Source organism: Apis laboriosa, unplaced genomic scaffold (assembly GCF_014066325.1).
Source record: "Apis laboriosa isolate Shangri-la unplaced genomic scaffold, ASM1406632v1 scaffold43_cov150, whole genome shotgun sequence".
Lineage (NCBI taxonomy): Eukaryota > Metazoa > Arthropoda > Insecta > Hymenoptera > Apidae > Apis > Apis laboriosa.
The window spans coordinates 862,030-884,884 of NW_025223292.1; the positions used below are offsets into that span (position 1 = coordinate 862,030).

The 22,855-nt window shown below is 20.8% G+C and overlaps 5 protein-coding genes and 1 non-coding gene across 12 annotated transcripts in view; 4 read left to right on the forward strand and 2 right to left on the reverse strand.

Moving 5' to 3' along the window:
* Positions 1 to 157: 157 nt before the first annotated feature.
* On the reverse strand, positions 158 to 1,792 carry LOC122716239. The gene is made up of 4 exons (XM_043939136.1): positions 1,445 to 1,792; positions 887 to 1,375; positions 536 to 765; positions 158 to 368 (listed from the first exon to the last, which is right to left on the reverse strand). Exons 1-4 carry the CDS (start codon positions 1,790 to 1,792, stop codon positions 158 to 160), a joined length of 1,278 nt encoding a protein of 425 aa, XP_043795071.1.
* A 496-nt stretch (positions 1,793 to 2,288) lies between these two features.
* Positions 2,289 to 2,360, forward strand: Trnad-guc. The gene has a single exon. It is a non-coding gene; the product is annotated as a tRNA-Asp (tRNA).
* A 4,281-nt stretch (positions 2,361 to 6,641) lies between these two features.
* On the forward strand, positions 6,642 to 12,406 carry LOC122716330 (PHD finger protein 14). 5 transcript variants are annotated; one of them, XM_043939314.1, is made up of 14 exons: positions 6,642 to 6,823; positions 7,766 to 7,924; positions 8,013 to 8,255; positions 8,521 to 8,732; positions 8,801 to 8,955; positions 9,037 to 9,311; positions 9,400 to 9,855; positions 9,924 to 10,200; positions 10,336 to 10,573; positions 10,662 to 10,846; positions 10,923 to 11,061; positions 11,135 to 11,421; positions 11,503 to 11,611; positions 12,270 to 12,406. In XM_043939314.1, the coding sequence occupies exons 1-14, from the start codon at positions 6,781 to 6,783 to the stop codon at positions 12,288 to 12,290; spliced, it is 2,799 nt and encodes a 932-aa protein (XP_043795249.1). In that variant the 5' UTR covers positions 6,642 to 6,780; the 3' UTR covers positions 12,291 to 12,406. The 5 variants fall into 5 exon arrangements, with proteins under 5 accessions (XP_043795249.1, XP_043795248.1, XP_043795251.1 ...); XM_043939313.1 differs by having other exon boundaries at positions 6,644 to 6,823; positions 9,912 to 10,200; positions 12,270 to 12,404; XM_043939316.1 differs by lacking the exon at positions 12,270 to 12,406 and adding an exon at positions 11,948 to 12,031 and having other exon boundaries at positions 6,645 to 6,823; positions 9,912 to 10,200.
* LOC122716331 (methionyl-tRNA formyltransferase, mitochondrial) lies at positions 11,071 to 14,495 on the reverse strand. Of its 2 annotated transcripts, XM_043939320.1 has the most exons (8): positions 14,275 to 14,495; positions 13,998 to 14,195; positions 13,751 to 13,873; positions 13,448 to 13,626; positions 13,158 to 13,352; positions 12,970 to 13,059; positions 11,366 to 11,564; positions 11,071 to 11,288 (listed from the first exon to the last, which is right to left on the reverse strand). In XM_043939320.1, the coding sequence occupies exons 1-7, from the start codon at positions 14,493 to 14,495 to the stop codon at positions 11,527 to 11,529; spliced, it is 1,044 nt and encodes a 347-aa protein (XP_043795255.1). In that variant the 3' UTR covers positions 11,071 to 11,288; positions 11,366 to 11,526. The 2 variants fall into 2 exon arrangements, with proteins under 2 accessions (XP_043795255.1, XP_043795254.1); XM_043939319.1 differs by lacking the exons at positions 11,071 to 11,288; positions 11,366 to 11,564 and having other exon boundaries at positions 12,846 to 13,059.
* Positions 14,496 to 15,917: 1,422 nt separating this feature from the next.
* LOC122716254 (DNA repair protein RAD50) lies at positions 15,918 to 21,805 on the forward strand. Its single transcript, XM_043939156.1, has 17 exons — positions 15,918 to 16,207; positions 16,337 to 16,483; positions 16,573 to 17,014; positions 17,136 to 17,290; positions 17,395 to 17,593; positions 17,709 to 17,932; positions 18,000 to 18,365; positions 18,441 to 18,561; positions 18,650 to 19,028; positions 19,113 to 19,318; positions 19,437 to 19,774; positions 19,893 to 20,312; positions 20,520 to 20,645; positions 20,704 to 20,979; positions 21,063 to 21,196; positions 21,284 to 21,412; positions 21,503 to 21,805. The coding sequence occupies exons 1-17, from the start codon at positions 15,977 to 15,979 to the stop codon at positions 21,738 to 21,740; spliced, it is 4,131 nt and encodes a 1,376-aa protein (XP_043795091.1). The 5' UTR covers positions 15,918 to 15,976; the 3' UTR covers positions 21,741 to 21,805.
* Positions 21,806 to 22,053: 248 nt separating this feature from the next.
* The window catches only part of LOC122716218 (ras-related protein Rab-7a), a 3,247-nt gene continuing 2,445 nt past the window's right edge, over positions 22,054 to 22,855 (forward strand). Inside the window, exon 1 of one of the 2 annotated variants that reach the window (XM_043939099.1) lies at positions 22,054 to 22,142. Coding sequence is in view for 1 of the 2 variants with exons in the window: in XM_043939097.1 (XP_043795032.1) it covers positions 22,428 to 22,448 (21 nt within the window). In the remaining variant the exon portion in view is untranslated. Of the gene's footprint in view, positions 22,143 to 22,290; positions 22,449 to 22,855 lie in introns of those variants that run through there. The other variant, XM_043939097.1, reaches the window with a different exon arrangement.

The following is a 22,855-nucleotide window of genomic DNA, read 5'->3' on the forward strand; positions in this document are numbered from 1 at the left end:
ATCTTCTTAAGATATTTTTTTAAACTTTTTTTTTTAATTTATCTTTTTTCAAATATCACTAATAGATACGCACTATCTTATTATTATACAACTTAATTTGTAAATAAATTTTAAGTCTTTTATTAATAATTGTCATTAACTTACAACTATTAATAAGTTATATTGCATTTTTTAAATATATTTTGCGAATATCATCAATAAAAACTTTCACATCATTTGATTTTGGGAATAAACATGTTTGACATAAAGATTTCATTGTTAATGTTTGATTCATCATGCCTAATTTTCGTATAATATTCGATTGAATTGTTGTTTTTGTTTTACCAACATATAAACTATATGTACGAAGTTGCGACTTCAAAGATTCACTTAAAATAGGAAAATTGTAAAATATATATCTTTTAAATGAAAATAAATAAAAAAGAATAATTAAATAAGCTTTATAAAAAATATAAATAATAAATAAAAAATAAATAAAAAAATTTTTTAAATATAAAAATTTTTAATTTTATAAATAAGTGTATATTATCTTTACCTCAATTTAATATGAACAATTCCACCAAAAGGTATAAAATCTTCATAAAGTCGCGTAGAAAATATATAATTGCTGTTATAATAAATACACTTATGTTGTATAGGAAGCTTCTTTACCTTTTCCCAAATTTTTAACAAGTATCCATTAGATAAACCTTCTAGAAAAATGTAGATTTTTTCACAATTTTCAATAACGAAACCCGTTAAAATGTGTTTTATTACATTTTGTGCCTATATCATAAATATTTAAAAATAAGTTTTAAAGCATTTTTGTAATTTCATATTATTAATCAAAATATTAATTAATTAAAAAAAGTGTCATATTATATTTTAATATGCATTCAAACATTACTTTTAAATTTGAAGATTGATAAGTGTTCAATAAACTGGAATTATAAAAAAACACGTCATTTAAAATATCATTAGCCAATTTCAAATCATTCAAATTAAAAAAAATTCGATTCAATATATTTTCACATCGAAGAATCTTTTTTTGAAACGCTCGCAAATCATATGCTAAACGAATTTTAATTTTCATTGATGTATTATATGATGTAAGAATATCTGTAGTAAGAGGAGAATTTTTCCACGAAAGTTTCATTCTTTTTTTATCATTTTCATCATAATTAGTTGCAAAAACATTATGAGGATGAATTAAGGTATTCGTCAATTTCACTTCCCAAAGTCCTCTTAAAAGATCAGATATATCATATTGAACAACGCCTAATAAAATTTCTTCCTTCATAAGTATTTTTGATGATTGTGTTACAGATCTGTCATAATTAAGTTGTTCAGAAGTGAAAGTTGATTCGATAACATTAACAATTCGTATACCAATTATCTATAATTAATTAAAATTCGTAATAATTTTTAAATTTGATTGATATATATAAAATAAAATTTAGATTACTTCAATAGTGAGGAATTTTGTTGTAAGGAAATTAATCAATTCTATCAGTTGAAATTCTTCACAGAGGAAACATTTAACAAATTCGAAATACATTATTCTATTTGGAGCATAATACGGCGTGACGATTGTACGATCTACCATAAAAATCTTCATATATAAATATTTGAAACCATTTTCAGTTATTATATCAACCGGAAAATTAGATAATTGTTCCAATTTGATTGATATAGGATTCAAACTTATGCGTAATTGTTTATTTGATAAAATATCTTGACATTGTGCATAAATTAAGACGGATGATATATTTGATAGTGACGATGTTCGATTATAAGTGGTAATTGTACCCATATCTAAAAATGAAATTACAATCATTTTCAATTTAAAACAACATCAAATTATTATCAAAAAAATTGTATTTAAAATAAAATTATAAATTAAAAGTATAAAATATAAAAAATATAAAATCTAAAAATTAAGTATATTATCATTTTTTTGTTAAAAATAAAAGAAATTTTTTAATTTTTTAAATAAATTTTTTATTTTTATATATCTAATTATTATTTAATATCTAAGTATTATTATATCTAATATATAAAATACATATAATTCAATCTATATAATATATAATTCAATTATATGTAGAACCGTAATTCATAATTAATATATTATAACAAAAAATGCAATTGCTAAAAAAAAATAATTTTTTTCAATAATGTATAGTAATTATTATTTCATAGTAAAAAAAAATTAATAGATGAACTATTAATCATTAATATAAAAATAATTTTAAATATATATAATTATATATACTCTAAGAAATAAAAAGAGAAAATTGTCATCAAAATCCTCGTTAGTATAGTGGTTAGTATCCCCGCCTGTCACGCGGGAGACCGGGGTTCGATTCCCCGACGGGGAGATATATTTTTATTTTTTTCTATTATTATTTTACTATTACTATTATGCAGTTGTAGTATTATAATAACTATTATTTAGTTATTATTTTACTTTTATTATATAATAATATTGTTTTAGTAATATTATAGTAATATTGTTTACATATATAATAATGCATATAAATAATATAAATCTATTTTTTAAAATGAAAATTATAATTGGATCAAACAACTTGAATTTTTTTGACAAGTTAGAAGAATTGGTTTATTCTATAATATATAAAAAAACAATTTGAAGAAGTTGTAATTGATCGAAATGATAAGAAAAAAGTTTTATCTGAATATATAATAAAAATTATAAAAAAATTAAAAGGTATATTTTGTAGATCTTTATTAATTATATACATTGAAAATTTCATTCAATTCAATTCATGAAAGCGATATTGTATTAATATATTATATTAATAATCGATATTATATTAAATGACAAGTTTTATTATTCTATATATGTTTTATATTTATTTATAGACACAAAAACGCAAGGTTAATATATAATTGGGACATCTTTGAAACATGTAGATTCTCGATTTTAGAGATCAAAATAAATAGAAAAGTTGGTGTACAAAGCTATACTGATTAAGGCTTATTTATTGAATTATAAAAAGTTGAATTATAAGAATTATAAAAATTGAAGTTTGTGGTAGACAAAGAGAGATGTAAATAGAATGAGATTACTATATTATATGTTTTATTCTATCTATTTTATTTCATTTCATTTAGTGCAAACTTCAATTGCTTAATAAATATAGCTTAACCGATATTTTTACGTATCATTTTTATATTTGTTTTGCTCTAGAATCGATCTTACAAAAATGTTTCATAAATATATTAATCTGTATAATAAAAATTGAATAATATTTCTATCTGTTATATAGGCATCAGGATTTTTTCCCCGTCAGGGAATTGGTGTTTTTTTTCAATTCTTATTTATATTTTTTATATTAAAAATTATTTAATTTTTTTACTGAATTTGAAAGTACTACTTTCTTACGGATTTTAAATATATTGGAACTTTTTTTAAATATTTTGTAACAAAAAATATATAATATAAAAGAAAAACAAAATTTTATAATGGATAAATGGCAGAAAAATTTCAATGATCGTAAAAAAATCTAAAAGAGATAATAATATTTAATTATGTGTTATCTTGTCTTTGATAGTAATCAGATTATGCTAGCATAAATTAATTTTTTTTCATTTTTCTTTGATATCATTGAAATGTAATAAAAAAAATTTCTTTAATTATGTTTTCTGTTATTCATGTATATATCAAAAAATGTTTTAATAAAATGCTATTTGAATTCATAATAATATAAGTTTTTAAAAAAGTTTCTTTCATATTTTTTTTTTTATATTCAGGATCCGGCTATCATATTTTTATATCTTTTTTGTTATACGTCATCATAAAAAAATGTTTAAAAATTTCAAATCAGTAAGAAAATAGCATTTTGATGAGTTCATTGTTTCATATCTTATATTATTTTTTTTATTTATCTTTCCTATCTTATCCTTTTCTCAATTTACCAGAAAACAAAACTTCAGCGGGTAAACGTAGCTCGTATATCTGTGTTCCTTGATTCTGTTTCTTTTTTTTATTTTTTTTAATTTGATTCTTTTGAAGAGATTTTTTAGTCTGCTTTGATATTAATGATTCTTCATTTTCAACTGATGAAAGAAGTAATTCACACGTTAAAGATTCAGATGGAAAACGTTTTTCTTTCGACATTTTCCGAAACAGATATTCATGTATACTATCTAATGAAATTTTCATATATTTTTATTAACAACAGTATAATATAAAATTATATATTAGGTAAAATATTTTATTAGGATTTTTCAATTCTTATATTATTTTTTTTTCAATTTTTATTCATACATTATTTTATAAATTATCATTTCTTTACTTGAATAAATTTATATAAAAATCATATTTTTCTAATACCTGGTATCACATCAAGATATGTGACGATGCTAAAATCACCGTAAACTTCGTCTATAATTATTGTAGGTTCTGGGACTGTTAATGTTGAAGATGCAACAATAGAATTAGAATTATAAAAATCAAGAGGATATATTTGAAGAAAATGTTCTTGTCCTATATCAATAGATTTATCATTTATATAAAATCCTTTTACTTTATCTTTTTTAGCTCTATAAGACGAAAAATATAGCAAAGATAAATAAGAGAACTAAAATTTTATATCTATATATAAAATATAATATATTTATAATGAAATAATAACAATATATAACATATTATATATGAAATATATAATATATTATGAAACATTTTATATATACATATATATATAATTTAATAACAAAAAATGTAAAGTTATAATAGTATATAAATAATATTATATTTTAACTATTATAATTAATTACTGAATTAAAATTTATATCTATAAATAATAATAATTTTATATTATATAATAATAATAATATTATATATATTTAAATTTATAATAAAATGTTATATTTAATTAATTTACCTTTCTGAAAATTTTTGTCCTCCATAAAATATATGATAAATGATTACATAGTTAAAATATTTTTTTAATTGTATTTCATTTAAATGAACTAAATGATGAATAGAAAATATGACCCAATATGTATCTTTTTTTATTGGACATGGTATTGGTCTTAAACATAAATCATCATTCTCAGTATAAATCTATAAAAATAAAGATAAATAAAAATTATATTCAAATATTACTTTAATATTCATAATAGATAAATGATAAATAAATGATAATGGATGAATTTCTTGATTTATAAATAATTATAATAAAATATAAAAAGAAATGATATAAAAGATATATATAAATTGAATTTTCTTCATTTTTATAATTTTTTCTTTAATTTAATTAATTTAATTATAATATAATTTTTATATATTAAAAACAATTTAATGATATATATTAATTAAATTTGTTATTTTATTATTTATTATTAGTTATTATTAATTTATTTTAAAAAAACATTAAAATTATTTTACATAATTAAAAAACTATTTATATATTATATATATTATATATATTATATAATATATTATATATATTATATATATTATATTATTATATATATTATAAAATATAATATATTTATCGAAATTTTTACATAAAGAATATTTCTATTAAAATTGAAATCGAAATCAAAATATTAGAAAAGATAGAAATATTATTCATTTTTATGATATTTTTTTGTTATTGTTATTAAAATTTAAAAGAATTTAAAATAAAATGTATTAATGATATACCTTTGAGGCCGTTTCCCAACAACGACAATCAAATTTAAAGTTATAATTTGGAAGAAGTTCGTATTCAACATGTATTTCAGCTAATATTTCACCTATATGTATAATATTTTTTGAAGTCGTGTAATTTTGTGTAATTTCATTCGTATTTTTATTTATTTCCTTTTTTTTATGTTCACGCATTGCTTTCTTTTTAACCTTTTCTTTAATTATACTTTTGTCATTTTTATCTTCTGTATTAGAATTATTTATAGAAATTGAAAATCCAAAAGTTAGTATAATATGCATCGCAACGTAATATTAATTATTTTATTGCTGTAATTCATTAATACTGTAGACTGTTTAGTTTATTCAAATTTAAGAAAATATCAACATTAATATCATGTTTTAAATTAGTTATGAATATGACTAGTTTGATATGATATACTAATAGAAAAATTTGTTATTTGTAAGTTTTTTTATTTATTATTATATTATATTTTATTTATTATATTAAATAATTTTATATTGTTTAAATAATTCTTATTATTGATATATAATTATATTAATTCGTATCATTCAATTCATATCATTTTAACTTCAATTATTTTATAAATTTTTTTTATATAAATAAAAAAAAAATTTACTAGATTTAAATTGCGGAAATTTAATTAAACAATCAATTAATATTGTACATACATATAATTAAAAAAGAAATAAAAATAAAATAATTAAAATTTTGTTTTTATAAACAAATATTTATAAATATTTAAAAAATTAATATTTAATTATTAAATATAATAATAATTTATATAAATGATAGTTAAATGTAGATTAATTATACTTCCCGCTGAAGGACTTCGGGATTCAATATGGCGATTGGTTTCTGATTCGAGTAGAAACACAGCGTCAGAAGGATAATATCACTGAAGGAAGTTTCTCTCTCTTTATATTTTTCTAGAATAGTTAAATAATACTCTCTTCGAAGTATCAAAAATATAAATATGAAATAATATATATATATTATGATAATGCATAATTATTATGTACACTATCAAATTTTAATTTTTATATGTTAATAATAATATATCTATTTAAAAAAATTATTAAATTTTATATTACTAAAGTGAAAAAAACTTGTGCCAAGAATGTCTCAGGACGATGATGTAGGATTTTTATATAAAACAATGAGTAAGTTAAGAAACTTTATTAAATATATTTTAAGATATTTCGCTGTAGGTTAAAATGAATATAATAAATAAAATAAATAATTTTTCATAATATATTATGTGAGAAAGATTTTAAATTTAAAATTTTTTTTTAAATTTGCAAATAATCTTAATTACTATTTTTTCAATAATGTAAATTTAAAATACAAACAAAATTAATTCAAAAAATGAAACATTTTATATTTCATAAAATATTTATATTTTAATTTTATATATTTATATTTTTTTATGAATATATATATAATTAGAATAAATAATAAATAAATATAAAATTTAATTAATATATAATACATTTAGAATAATAATTTTACTAAATCAACAACTTAAATATGAATTAATTTTAATACATATAAATCTTTTTTTAATTTTAATATGATTTTTTTATTTTTAACTTAAGAAATATTTCATATTTTAATAATAATTTATTTAAAATATAATAAATAAAACAAAATAAAAAAAGAACACATAAAATGATCGTAATGCACAAAACCGGCGTTGTATTCTTTCGCGTATGTCAGTATTTTACAGTGACGACTTGATGAGTTTGATATATATATATATATATATGTAGTGGGAGGCGTTTAAAAATTATACATATAGCGGTATACGGATGTGTCAGAATTCTTAAAGAAAAAATAATTTATATAAAGAAAAATATGAAATATTACCATTGATATTAAGCAAAAGTTTTGCTTTAAGAATAATATGACTAGCATTTGTACGTATTTATTGTGAATTAAGTACATACATAACCTAAAATTAATTTTTTGTACCTTTTTGGGAGTGCATATCCCTTGGATTAAGTATGTTGTTGATAGAAAAGTTTTTATTCTCGTATTTATTCCTTTTGATAAAACATTTAATAAATAAATAACAAATAGTTATATACAACAATTCTTTTTAGTTGAGAGAGATCCAAAAAAAAGGAGGGTTAAGCCTGTAGGATCAGCACAATCTTTACTTGATTTTGATTTAGGTGAAAGCTCTGATGACAGTGATTTTAGAATTGAAGATCATTGTGAATCTGATGATGATTCAGTGGATTCTAATGATATAGGAAAAGGTAAAATATAAATAGTGATTTTTAAATATAATATTATTAACATATGTTTAGAAATTAACTAATATAAATTTATTAATGTATATGGAAGAGGAAGAAGATGTGTCTGAGCAATCTGATGATTCTTTGGAAGATCCATTACTAACTAAAAAAGAAAATCCTAATTTAACTGTAGGAGATGTAATTGAACAAGCTAGACAACAAGCATTAAAAGGAAGTTCACTTGAAGATAAATTAAATAAAATGTTAATTTGTTGTGGTTGCTTAGGAGATAGAAGCGATGATGTTAATGAAATTGTTGAATGTGATGGATGTGGTGTTAGTGTACATGAAGGTATAAATTTTAAATATCTTATTTAATCTTTATCTAAGTATCTAATCTAAATTTAATTATTATTTAAATTTAATTTATTTATACTTTAATATTTTGTATTTGTATATTTTACTTTAATAATTTGTACTTGTATTATTTGTACTTTAATAATAATAATAATAATAATAATAATAATAATAATAATAATAATAATAATTTATATTATTTACAAATATACATTGATAAGCAATAAATATAAACAATTTCTTAATTAAATTTATTTAAGGATGTTATGGTGTATCTGATGTAGAAAGCTTTTCAAGTACTGATTCTTTATGTCAGTCAGCACCATGGTTCTGTGAAGCTTGCAGTGCAGGCATTGAAGATCCTTCTTGTGAACTTTGTCCTAATAAAGGTGGAATTTTTAAAGAGACTGATGTAGGCAAATGGGTACATTTAGTATGTGCACTTTATGTACCTGGAGTTGCTTTTGGAGAAGTATGTAAAGCTTTAATTTTTGTCAAGTATAAACTAAAAATATTTTTAGATATATATATATGTTTTAGGTTGATCGCTTATCAAGTGTAACACTTTTTGAAATGGCATATAGTAAGTGGGGAGCAAAACAATGTTCTTTATGCGAAGATGCGCGCTTTGCTCGTACTGGTGTATGTATAGAATGTGATGCAGGAATGTGTCATACATATTTTCATGTTACTTGGTAAGAATTATTTGCAAATATAATTAAACTATTTAATACAATCATAAAAAAATATACAAAATAATTTATATGATATTGCAGTGCACAAAGAGAAGGTTTATTATCTGAAGCTCATAGTGAAGAAGTTGATCAAGCTGATCCATTTTATGCACATTGTAAACTTCATTCCGATAAAACACTTGTTCGTAGACGTAGACGTAATTGGTTAGCTTTACAATTACGAGCTCAATATCGACAACAATTATTAAAACAACCTAATCATTTAGATACTGAAGAACAGCGTAGAATCCAAAGAAAATTAGCAAAACATAGACATAAATATTTAGCTCATAAAGCTTCTAGGCCACCACCATGGGGTATGTTAATTAAATATAAAATATTCCACAAAAAATATATATATAATATATGTATGTATATATATATATATATACATGTTATTTGTAGTACCAACACAAAAAATGCCTCGATTATTAACTACTTCAGCTTCTGCTTGTCGGCAACTAGCAAGAAAAGCTGAACTCATGGGTGTTGATACTGCTGCATTAGAAGCTCAAGAAGCACAACTTGTAGCTTTAGTTGATGTTAGAAAAAAGTGGCATATTCCTCCTGCTTTTAGCGTAGAATTTATCGGTTATTATTTGGATCGCAATTTACGAGTCACATCTATGAAAAGACGATTACAAGAACTTCTTGATATTAATTCTCAATTACTTAATGAACAACAAAGATTAGATAGAAGATATGATGAAGTAATGAAAGACAATGAAGAACAGATTCGAGTTAATGTAACACTAAAAGAAAAAATAGAAATGTATCACCAAGTGCTTAAGAGTGGTGGTTATGTAAAATCATTACCACAAATAACTGATTTGGCAAAACCAAGAATAGCACCAACTCTAGGTAAGTTAAATATAAAATATATAAAAAAGAACAAAAGTATCATGATTTTTAAATAGGTACAGGTTTAGGTGTCCCTACTGCAGCAGCTTTGAAAATGGGTGTTGGTTTTCCTTTACCAGTTGGTAAAGGAACAGAAGGAGTACGTGAAGGTAGAGTTTTAAGCAGTCAAGCACAAGATCAAAATCATAAAGGAGAATTAACGTTAAGGCACCAATGTGGAATATGTAGAAGATCTACAAATCAACATTTACTTGCAAAATGTGATACCTGTCATCTTCATTACCATTTATCTTGTCTTAGTCCACCTTTATCACGTATGCCTAAGAAAACAAAACTTATGGGATGGTATGTATATTTATAAATAATAATACAATCTTTTTATTGATTACATTTTAGATTTAAAATAATAATAATAATATATATATAATATAATATAATATATATTATATATTATACATTATATTATATTTTTCAATATAGGCAATGTTCTGAATGTGATAAAGAATCTTCTGGATCAGAAGTTGAACGTGTAGATACTTCAGCTCCACGTAAATTAAGACATTGTAAAGACGATTCAAATCTAACATCAACACCAACACCACCACAAGAAATACAAGTACCTACGACGCCAACAACACCTAGTACATCAAAAAATTCTTCTACTAATCTTAATAATATAACGAATGCTTCTACACCTGATACACCTACAACACCAAAAGTAAATATTTTTACATATAATGTAGAGAAAGAGAAACCAATTTTTTATTTCTAGATTCATAAGTTCTTTATTATCTAAATCTTTTTAGGTAACTATAAAACCAGTTGGACCACAACCTTTATCTTCAACTCCTATTCAATCAAATGAACCAGTGTACAATCAACAACCTATTAATAATATGACAATAACCAGGGAAGGTTCACCTGAATATATGGTAGCTTCAGCAGATGGTACAGAATCTGTTTCACAAAGAAGTGCTAAAAAGAGAAGAAGGTATATTAAAAAAATAAAATATAAAGAAAAAGATAAAATATATTTTTATGTAAGTATAAAATATAATATTTTTTAGAGAGAAACATAAAAGATATACTCCTGATCCAATTACGGGTATAAAGCAAAGAAAACGCAAACATAAGAGAAAAAGTCTTGATGTAGAAAATCCTGAAGGACAATCTCAACCAGAAATTCATAGGAGAATTACAATAAAAGTACATAAATATTTATAAATAAACTTTAATGTTATGTATGTACAAATATATCTTATTTTTTTTTATTAAACAGATAAAACCAATTCCAAGGCCAGAAGGAGATGTAGCATCAGAATCAAGTCCACAAATGTTTGTTGCCACATCTACTAGTACAGAAATTACATCACCACCGCCACTTCCTAAATTACCACCTCCATCTGTTCCATCTTTGACTTCAAATACTACACCTGTAACATCAAATGCATCTACTAATAATACAAGTAGAACATCTACGGGAAACGGAAAAAGAGGAAAAGATACAGACCTTTTAACACAATGCAATGTCTGTGATATGCCTGGCACCAGTCAAAATCTCGTTATGTCAGTTCATATAAATACATTAAATATTTATTTTTTTAAACAAATTCCGAATTTATGAATTTATTAATTTTAATTTTTTAGGTGTGATGAATGTAAAAAATGCTATCATTTCACCTGTCTTGATCCACCAGTTAAAAAATCACCTAAAAGAAGAGGCTATTCATGGCATTGTGCTGACTGCGATCCTAGTGTAAGTTAATTTATTTTTAGTGTCTATGTTCATTGTAATGTAATCCAAAATATGTTATTAAGGTACTTTTTATTAGTCGAAACAAAAGAAGAAATAGAAGAAAAAGTAAAAACAAAATTAAATTTTTATATATATCTTAATTTGTAAATATATATATAATATTATATAAATTATATTAATTTGTAAAAGAAATAGTGTGATCAATAGCATAAATGTGACAAAATATAAAGTACTTTAATATTATACATATAAATAATGAATTCTTTCTATAATTTTAAACATAGAACAAACAGTCTTATTAATAACTAGTTGCTAACATTAACTAATTATTTTCAGTAAAAGCTGTGCCATCTTTATTTATTGAATAATCAAATGCAACGTTCCATTTACGAAATATTGAATGGCAATTAGTTATTAATACGAAAAAAAACTTAAAATCTCACTTTTATATGAAAATGGGAACAATTCTTCATAAAAGATGGATAATACACCTACACTTCGTATAATTTTGAAGCAGCCAAAGCAACAAATTAGACTAAAACTTATTTATGGATATTTTTATCTTTGATTTAAAATTGTTACTAGGAATTATCTTGAAGCTAATTTAATTCAATAAAAGAAAGAATCTGTAATAGTAAAAATATTTCTTTCATTTCAGGCCTCTGAATCTGAGACTTAATATCAACAATTTTATGTCTGCAGCTATAATTCTACGTTCAAATAAATTAAGACATCAAATGTCATTGTTTTTTTGTAAAATATATAGAATATAATTAATATTTTTCCTCTAATTGTAGAAATCTCTTGAAAATACATGCTACAAATTTCACTTTTATATATAATTTGAGATTTCTGTATATGTTTTGTGAAATTTTCAGTATTTATTTTCAATAGATTCTGCTTAATTTTATATTTTTATTTCTACATATGTATATATGTATATATATATTTTTTTATTCTTGTATATACATATATATATGTATACATATATATATATATATATATATATATATATACATTACATTCATCAAGAATTCTACATATTTAGAAAGGTAAGAACAATTAAAGAAATTATACAATTTAAAAATGTTTTAGTATTTATATTACCTTTGATATTATTTGTAAAATGTAATTTTGCAATTATTTATATAGATTTTAAATATACTTTCTACAAAAAAATTTCAGATAAATTTGTTTATAATGATGTGGTTTCATAATATTTTTTTATATTATAAATTAAAAATTTGTTAAATATAAATCAACATTAACTTTCAAAATTTACATAAAAAATATTTTTGTATTATTTTTTCCAGACATAAAACCATTATAAAAATCAAGAGCACTCATAGTTTGTTTACCTTGAACAGTTATTTTTTTTACAGAAACAAAACTATTTTCTTTGCATTTTATAATTAATGCATTATTCTTTTTGCTATATATTGCAACACCTATAAATTAAAAATGTTTTGAAAAATATATTCAATAATAATAACAAACTATTCATTTTCAATCATTTTATTATATAATATAACAGAATTATGTTTACCTGCATTTTCTTCTTTAAGTTTTGTTGCTATTATTTTTGATTCAATTTTTTGAATATCAAGCAATTTTATTTTTACATTTTGAAATGATGTAGTTAAATTATACAAACCCAGAAGAGCACGATGTAAGTTATAAACATTTGTGGCAGACATTTCATTCCAATTAACTAAAGATATTTTTGATGTTATTTTTGGTGCTAAAAATATATCAATTTATCATAATATATATCATAACATGTGCATCATTATAATCAAATAAATATTTCATTAATAACAAAAAATATATATTCACCATATGTTATATTAGTTTCATCTTGAGGTTTTGCAAATTGTAATAATTCCAATAAATTTTCAAATGTTTCTCTTAAAAGATTTGCTCCAAGCTTTGCTAATTTTGTATATAATTTTGGCATTGTTTCATGTTCATCAACATTTATTTGTTTTTGCAATACTATTTCTCCTATATCAAATCTGAAATATATATATTTTAAATATAATATTATTTTGCTATTATTCTTAAGTATTTTATTTCTTTTACTTTTATAATACAACTTTAAAAAATAAATTTATATAACTAAATAGTAATAAATTTTACTTTTTTGGCATTATCTTCATTATTGTAACTCCTGTTTGTAAATCTCCATTAATTAATGTATGAATTATTGGAGCTGGTCCTCTCCATCTTGGTAATAAACTACCATGTACATTTAACATACCTCTAATGAAAACATATGTAATAATTTTAATTAATTTAATAAAAATTATAAATTAATTTAAATTTTAATTAATAAAAATTTAAAATTATATATAAATAATATTAATCTATATTAAAGACAACTTACAGTGGAAATGCATTTATGATTGTAGATGGAATTAAATGACCAAATGAGACAACTATTCCAATGTGAAACTCTGATTTATTAATTTCAACTGGCCATTTATGTACAATAATTTTATTTTGTTTTGCATATTTTACAACAGGATTTTCTTTTATTTTATAATTTGTAACAATTTCTAGCCGTTCTAGCTCTTTAGATTTACTATAAATAAATATATATTTTAAAACTTATTTCAAATTATTAAGAATTTATAATATTAAAATAACAAAATTTTTCTTACTATTTATCATACAAGATTTTCAAACTTTCAACTGCAAATTCATCTGTACCAAAAAATAATACTTTCCATGAATTATTTTGTAATATATGCGATTTATTATAAAAAGTATAATATTTATTATATACTTTTGAATTAATTACAAGAAATATTTTATTTATTCCTTTGAATGAACATAAAAATTGTGTTGTATTATATACACTACGACTTAAAATTATATACATGTTTTGTTTTATATTCTATAATAAATCATTTCGACCGTAAAAACATATACTTATATATATATATATATATATATATATATATATAGAACTATATTTATAAGTAGGATTGCCACCTTTTTGATTATAGCTTATAAAGTTTTAATAAATTTTAAAGAGATATTTCGCTAGAATATTTTGTTAATAGAAAATTATTAGAAAATTATTATTATAGTTTTTTATTATAATAAGATAATAAGAACAATAATTAATGTAATAATAAAATTAATATATAATAAAAATGGAAATACTTAAAGTATTATTTTTAAAAAATGCAAAATTTTATTTTTTTTTTATTTTTTTTTATATTTAAAATTTTTTGTAATAAGAACATTTTATTATCAATTAAATATATATTTGTTAGAAAATTTTATTAATATGTTATTTTTTTATTCTTTCTATTTTTAGATTTTTATTGAAATCTTTAAGTAATAATTCATATTCTATCTAAATATGATTATAATAAAGTAAACTGGCAACCCTGATTATAACTTATGATTAATATTTAACAAATTAATTATTTTATTATAACGATATCAATTCAATATTTATTTTCTTCTAATTTAATAAAAAAAATTTTTTCAATTTTTTTCTAATTTAATAGAAACCAATTTAAAAAATAATTTAAGTATAAAATTCTTGATTTTATCAAAATGTGCTAATATATACATTTGCCATAAAATAAAGATTATAGAAGAAAATTATAAGTTATTTATATATGATTTAAAAAAAAAATTAAATGAAAATGAAATAAATGATTAATAAGTTTATATATATATATATATATATATATATATATATATATATATATTTATTAAAAACAATTTATTAAAAATTTATTTATTACAAAAAAATTCATGATTGCAATAATTTCAGTATAGATTTTGACTTAATTAAATTAATAATAATTTATATAATTTTATATATGTAATAATTAAACGTATTTAAATAGTCATTACTTGCATACAATAGTTCTGTTTATTGAATAAATTATAAATATAAATATGGCGTTAAATATGTTTAAAAAATATTAATTTTATATAAGAATAGTTTTTAAGCCAATAGATTCCTAAACTTAAAATTAATATTTTTATTCATAAAAATTATTAAAAGATACAAAAAAAATTAATAATTTTTGATGCTTAAAATGAAATTTAAAGTTTAATCATAAATTTTTGGATTTATGATTTACATAAAAAAATCTATAATTTTTTTATATATTTCTCAAATAAAAATTTATAGAATTTTGCGGAATTTTAATTTTTCTCTTCTATAAATTTTTAAAAAAATTCAAATCTAAGTTGGCGAAACTGACATCCTAATACTACTTCAACATTTAAAGTTATAGTTACGACAGTTATAATATTTTAAGTTGTCGATGATTATAGTGCTTAATGATATTAATATTTTATAAAATACATATTTTTGATTTAATTTCTTGAAAGATGTCACGAATAAGAAGACTTTCTATTCGTGGTATTCGTAATTTTGGTGATGAGAAAGAAGAAGCTTTGATTAGATTTTCTCGTCCTTTAACACTTATTCTTGGTCCAAATGGTACTGGAAAAACAACAATTATTGAAGCTCTCAAATTCGCTACTTGTGGTGAATTTCCACCTGGCTCAGATCGCGGAAAATCTTTTATACATGATCCGACTTTATCAACAACTTCATCAGTATGATAAATCTTTTATTATTATATATATTTTTATTTGTAATTAATTTCAAAATTAAAATTTTTCTTAAATAATTTTTTTTAAAAAATATATTTCTTGATATTCAATTATTTTTTTTTTTTCACATAGGTTCGAGGTGTTATAAGAGCTGAAATAATTGATGTATTAGGTAATACATATACAATATGTAGAACAATAGAAAGTACAAAAGCTAATGTGACAAGATTTAAAACTCTTGATAGTGCTTTAAGTAGAGTAAATAAAGATACTAAAGAGGTATATTTTAATAAAAGATAGAAAATAAATATATATTTGTATATAATTTATATATAAATTTTTATATTTATAATTCTTTATTTATATAGGTCATATCAATAACTAATCGATGTACTAATGTTGATACAGAACTTACATTAGCAATGGGAGTTTCTAAACCTATTTTAGATTACGTAATTTTCTGTCATCAAGAAGATCTTAGCTGGCCTTTTCAAGATGGTAAAAAATTAAAAGAAAGATTTGATGAAATCTTTGATAGTGCTAAGTTTAATAAAGCTCTTGAAAGTATTATGAAATTAATTAAAGATTTGAAACAAAGAGTCAATATATTGAAAGAACAAAAACAAAATTATCAACTTATTGTTAATGAAGTAATAGATAAAGAAACAAAACTTGAAGATAATAAAAAACGGTTAGAAAATTCTAAAATTAAAATTGAAGAATTTAATAAGGAATTAGAACCTGTGATTCAGAAAATTAAAAAATTGGAAAAAATAGATGTTGAATATAAAGATCTACAAAATGAACAAAGTAATATTTTAATATTATTTTTATTATTAATTAATAAAGTAAATTAATAAGTTAAATTTTAAATTAGTAATTAATATTATAATTAATTACTTTTATACATATATATATGATTTTTATTTAGAGAGGAAAAAAGCAGAATATGATATGTTTAAACAACAATTGGATAGTTTAAAAGAAGATTTGCAGAATATATTTGAAGGTACTACAGAAAAATTATTAAAAGAAATAGAATCATATGATGAAGAATTAATTGGAAAAATTAATGAAATTGATGAGGTAAATATATATATATATTTATTATTAAATATAATTAAACTAAAAAAAATATTGAATATTATATAATATAATTTAATTCTTTATATTATATTATATTTCTCTAGTTTAAAAAGAAATTAAAAGATATTGCTGAAAAAGAATCTACAATATCAAATAAATTAGCCAATGAAAGAGTAACTAATGGTTCTTTGAGACAACAAATTAAAGATCATGAGAAAAAAGTTATTCTTCGCAATCAAATATTAAATGAATCATTATCTTCCTGGAATCTTAATATTGTTGATTCAAATGTATCAGAATTAGGTGTGAATTTAAAAAAAAAATAAAATCATAACTTATATTTACTTATTTATTATATTCACTTATATTTAAATTCATATATAAATATAAATTTCATATAACATTTAAAATTTTTTAGAAGTAATAGCTTTTACTAAAAGACTACAAGAAAAAATGAGGGAGCTAGAGCATAAATTAGAAGAAAATAAAATAAAAAGAGGAGAAGAAGAAAAAGAATTGCAAAAAACAGTTGATATTTTACATAGTAAATATTTAAAATTAGATACAGAAAAAAATCATGAAGAAAATGAAATAATTGAAACAAGAAAAGAAATTGATAAAATAAAATTGGATATTATGCAGGTTGTATATTTTTTTGTTAAAATGTTTTATTTATATTTTAAATTTATTTGAGATGTTTTATTTTTAGCTTAGTGCAGAATCAAATAAGTTGAATTTTATTGAATCAAAATTACAAAAAGTACAAATAAGAATTCAACAATTAAATGATGCAATAGATATGGATACTATGAAGAAAGAAATTGCTGATAAGATTAAAATTCGAGATGAAACAGACACACTTTTAAATACAATTGATGAAGAAATAAATTTATTATTGAAACAAAGTTCACTACAAGCTGAATTAGAGTTAAATAAATCTACATTGATTATTAAAGAAAAAGAAATAGAAAAATTGAAAAAGAAACATGAAGAAAAAATAATTTCTTTACTTGATATCAAAGATCTATCTCAAATCAAATTAAAAAATAATTTTGACATGGTTCAAGAAGAATTGGTATTTAAAAACAGATATAATCATAATAAAAATACATATTTATTTTATTAATTTTTTTAATTTTATTAATTTTAGATAAATGAAATAGAATCTATAAATCAAAAAATTCGAACAGAAGAACATCAAATAGCTACATTAGAAACAACAATATCACATATTGAACATGAACTTCAAAACAAGAAGAAAGAAATAAATTGTGAGTTTAAAATTTAATAATTAAAAATTTATTATTTATATTAAAATCTTATTAAACTTATTACTAACAATAAATTATATTTTTTTAGTGAATAAAGAAAAAATTTCATTAATTTGTTCTTATAAAAATTTTGATGAAGTATTATTATTGCAATCAAAGAAAGTAAAAGATCTTCAAGATAAAAGGGGAATGTATGCTCATCAAAGTGCAGCTTACAAAGAATATATGAAACAATTAAGAAACACAAATCCTTGTTGTCCTTTATGTCACAGAGGTTTTGATAAAATTGAAACTATTACAACTTTATTAAAAGAAATGGAAACTGAAATAGAAAATCATCCAAATCGTTTGAAAGAATGTGAAAAAGAATTGAAAGTACAACAAGAAAAATATGATAAGATGCTACAACTAAAACCTGTCGTTGAAAGAATAATACAATTAGAAGAAATTGAATTAGAAAAATTAACGTAAATTTATTTGTTATATATTTTTTATTATAAATATCTATCTATCTATATATATATATATATATATATTATAAAATTTTTTAGGAATAATTTAGAAAAGTTCAAGAATAAATTGAATGAATCTCGAACAATTGCAATAGAATTAAAAACAAAAAAATCTAATCCTGAAAAAAAATTAGTAATGTGTAAAGATATTATAGGTGATGTTATGTTATGGGATACTTACATTGATGATATTTTTAAACTAAAACAAATAATTGATAATTTTCATATTCGTATGACTGCTGCAGGTATTTTATATTGAATTAATTTTATTGATATTTTAGTATTATTTATTATTTATTGATTATTTATTTATTATCTATTTATTCATTTTTTAGAATATAAATATTTTATTTATATATGTAGGTATTAAAACAAAACGTAGTCTTCAAGAAGCTCAAACTGAAAGAGAAGAATTGAAAATATCTTTAAAAAAGATTCGTGAGAATATTGAAAGATTACAATTTGAAATAAATATGCATAATGAAAAATTATATAATAGTGAACAGGAACAGAATACATTACACAAAGAGCAGTTAAAAATACAATTAGATATGCAAAAATTGAAAGAATTGAAGGATAATCAAGAAATTTTATATTTGAAAGAAATTTCTCTTGGAAAATCAATTGATACATTAAGAGAAAAAGTAACTTTATCAGAAACTGAATTAAATTCTGGACTTGATAAATTGGAAAAAAAAAAAGTATTTTTCATGTAACATAAATAAAAATTTTTATATTTTGAAATTATTTTTTTATGAAAATATTAAATTTTTATTAAATTATAATATAAAAAATACATTGTAACTTTTTTTATTTTAGAAAGATAATTGGGAAAAACAAGAAACCGATAGAAAATTAATAACAGAAGGAAGTAGACGTTTATCTGATTTACAGAAAATGCAGGATGATGTTGATAGCTTTATATATCGTAAAATTCCCGAATCTTTGGAATGTTCTGAATCAAAAATAAAAAGTTATGAGAAATTACTTAATGAATTATTTTGTAAAAAAAATGATATGGAAACAACAATTAATAAATTAAAAGAAGAAATGACTCGTCAAGAAGTACGAAAAAGAGAATTGTCAGATAATCTTAAACTTCGCGAAATTCAGGAAATTATTAACAATTTACAAGAACAATATTCAAATATAAAAGAAAAATTAAATACTATAAATTATTCTGAAATATTTGATGAATGGCAAAATTTACAAAATCGAGAGCAAACTATACTTCGACAGGTATAATATTTTATTATATTACAGAAATAATAATAGAAATAATAATAGAAATTTTATATAATCATTCGATTTCATGTAATTAATACTTACTATTTATATTTATTGCATTTTAATTGTTTATAAATTTTCTTAAAAAATCAATTACTTTGAATTAATTATAATATATTAATATATAAATTTAATTAAAAATATTCTAAATGTTTTTAGAAAAATATGATCAAAGGTAATCAAGAAGAATTAGAAAGAACAGTACAACAATATGTTCAAGAATTGAAAAAAGATATATATAAACAAGCTCGTAAAAATTACAAAAGCAAATGTATCGAATTAACGGTAAGAATTTTTTATTTTATTATTAACGGAAATTTTTAATAATTTTCTTTTGAATTAGGTTGTAGAAGAATCTATATTAAATTTAAAGGAATATAGCAAAGTATTGGATACAGCTATGATACAATATCATGAAGAACGTATGGCCACAGTTAATAGAATCATAAAACAATTATGGAAACTTGTATATACTGGAACAGATACAACTTCTATAGAAATTCGTACAGATGCAACTGAAGGAATAGGTGGTACAAAAAGAACATATAATTATAAATTAGTTCAAATGAAACATGGTCATGAAATAGATATGAAAGGTCGTTGTAGTGCTGGTCAAAAAGTAATTTTAATTTATAGTAATATTATCAAACTTACCAATAAACTTTATTATTTATATATATATATATTATCATTTATATATAGGTTTTGGCATCAATAATTATAAGACTTGCTTTAGCAGAAACATTTTGTAAAGATTGCGGAATTCTCGCACTGGATGAACCAACGACAAATTTAGATCAAGAAAATGCTGATAGTCTAGCAAATACATTGGCTACGTATGTTCAGCAATTTTTTATTTAAATTATATTTAGATTTTTGTCATTTACTCTGAAATTTTAATGAAAGTTATTTTTATGTTAAAGGGTTGTTAAATTACGATCACCTCAGAAAAATTTTCAATTGATTGTAATTAGTCATGATGAAAAATTTTTATTCAAATTAGCTGAATTAAGCAGTAATAAAGGCTTTTATCAACTTTATCGTAAACAAACGTATGTCTATAATAAATACATACACATGTACATGTGCATATATACATATACACTTTCTTATTTAATTTAAAAAAAATTGTATATTTTTAGTGGTTATTCAACAATTAAATATTGTTTAGTAGAGAATCAATATCATTTTGCATCAAATGATATAAAAGAAGAATCTGATGAAGAAGTCGATGAACATTCTTTACGAGATAAATTACAATACGAAATAAATTTAGGAGGGAAAATACATAATAAACAAATTTATAATAAAAAAAGAAACATTGAAGATGACGATTTTACTGAAAACAGAATATCAAAAAGAAGATATGTTTTTCAATAAATCTTCCAATAATAATTATATTTATTATATTTGTAATTAAAAATAAAATTAAAGTTTATATTTTATAAATATATTATAATTTTAATGAAACATTTGATCTATTAGTATTATAAATTTGCACTCTATTCTTTATTGTATTCTTTTTGATATAATAATTTAATTAATTTAATTAAGATAATAAAATAATATTTTTAAAAATTGGCGGTTTTTTTAATTAAATATAAATATATCGAATATTAAATCGATTTTGACAGTCGAAATGTGATCATACTCGGTCGATAAAAGAAGCAAAGAACAGGTGACGACATCGTTGTCATACTCGTGATTTCATAACACGCCATTTTCTTTGTGTGAAGTACTGGTCAAGAGGAATTTCACCTACTATTTTCTATCTATTTCAAGGTAACGCAATTTACAATTAATATTTTATTATTTTGTTGATTATTGTTCATATCTTTAAATGAACGTCATGTATATCTTGTAGAGCCCTTGTTTAATTCTAATTCTAAATCTCATTCGATCGTAAGATCGCATGTTGACAGGTTTTTAAGCATCGCAGTTAAACGAATTTTGTATCTATTAGATCGCATATATTATTATTTTATCATATCTCTTTTTATATTGATGTGATGTATTGTATTTTTATTATAATATCATTTAAATATTGTGACCATTAACCGCCAAAACATGTATTTGGAACATCTTCATGTAATAATTTTTTTCGAGTAATATACATACGTCATTACAAGGGGAGTACTTTTCCCATTCACGTTCAATGATTCACTAAAAATCGGATTACTATTCTGTGTTCATATTATTTTATAGTAAAATTTCATATTCTTAATGTTGCATAATAATATGATATTTATTTAACATTCAGAAATAACTTTCCAATAGTATAACCAATTATTAATTCTAATTTTAAAGATATTATGAGATTTTCTTCAATATAAATTTCAAACCAATCAAAATTGATATTTATTTATTTAAAAAGAATTAAGAATATTTTAACTAAATGATAATGATTAACTTTACATGCCTATTTCATTATTTATATTTCATTCTTATCTAAATTGTATACATATTCTATATATATATATATATATATATATATA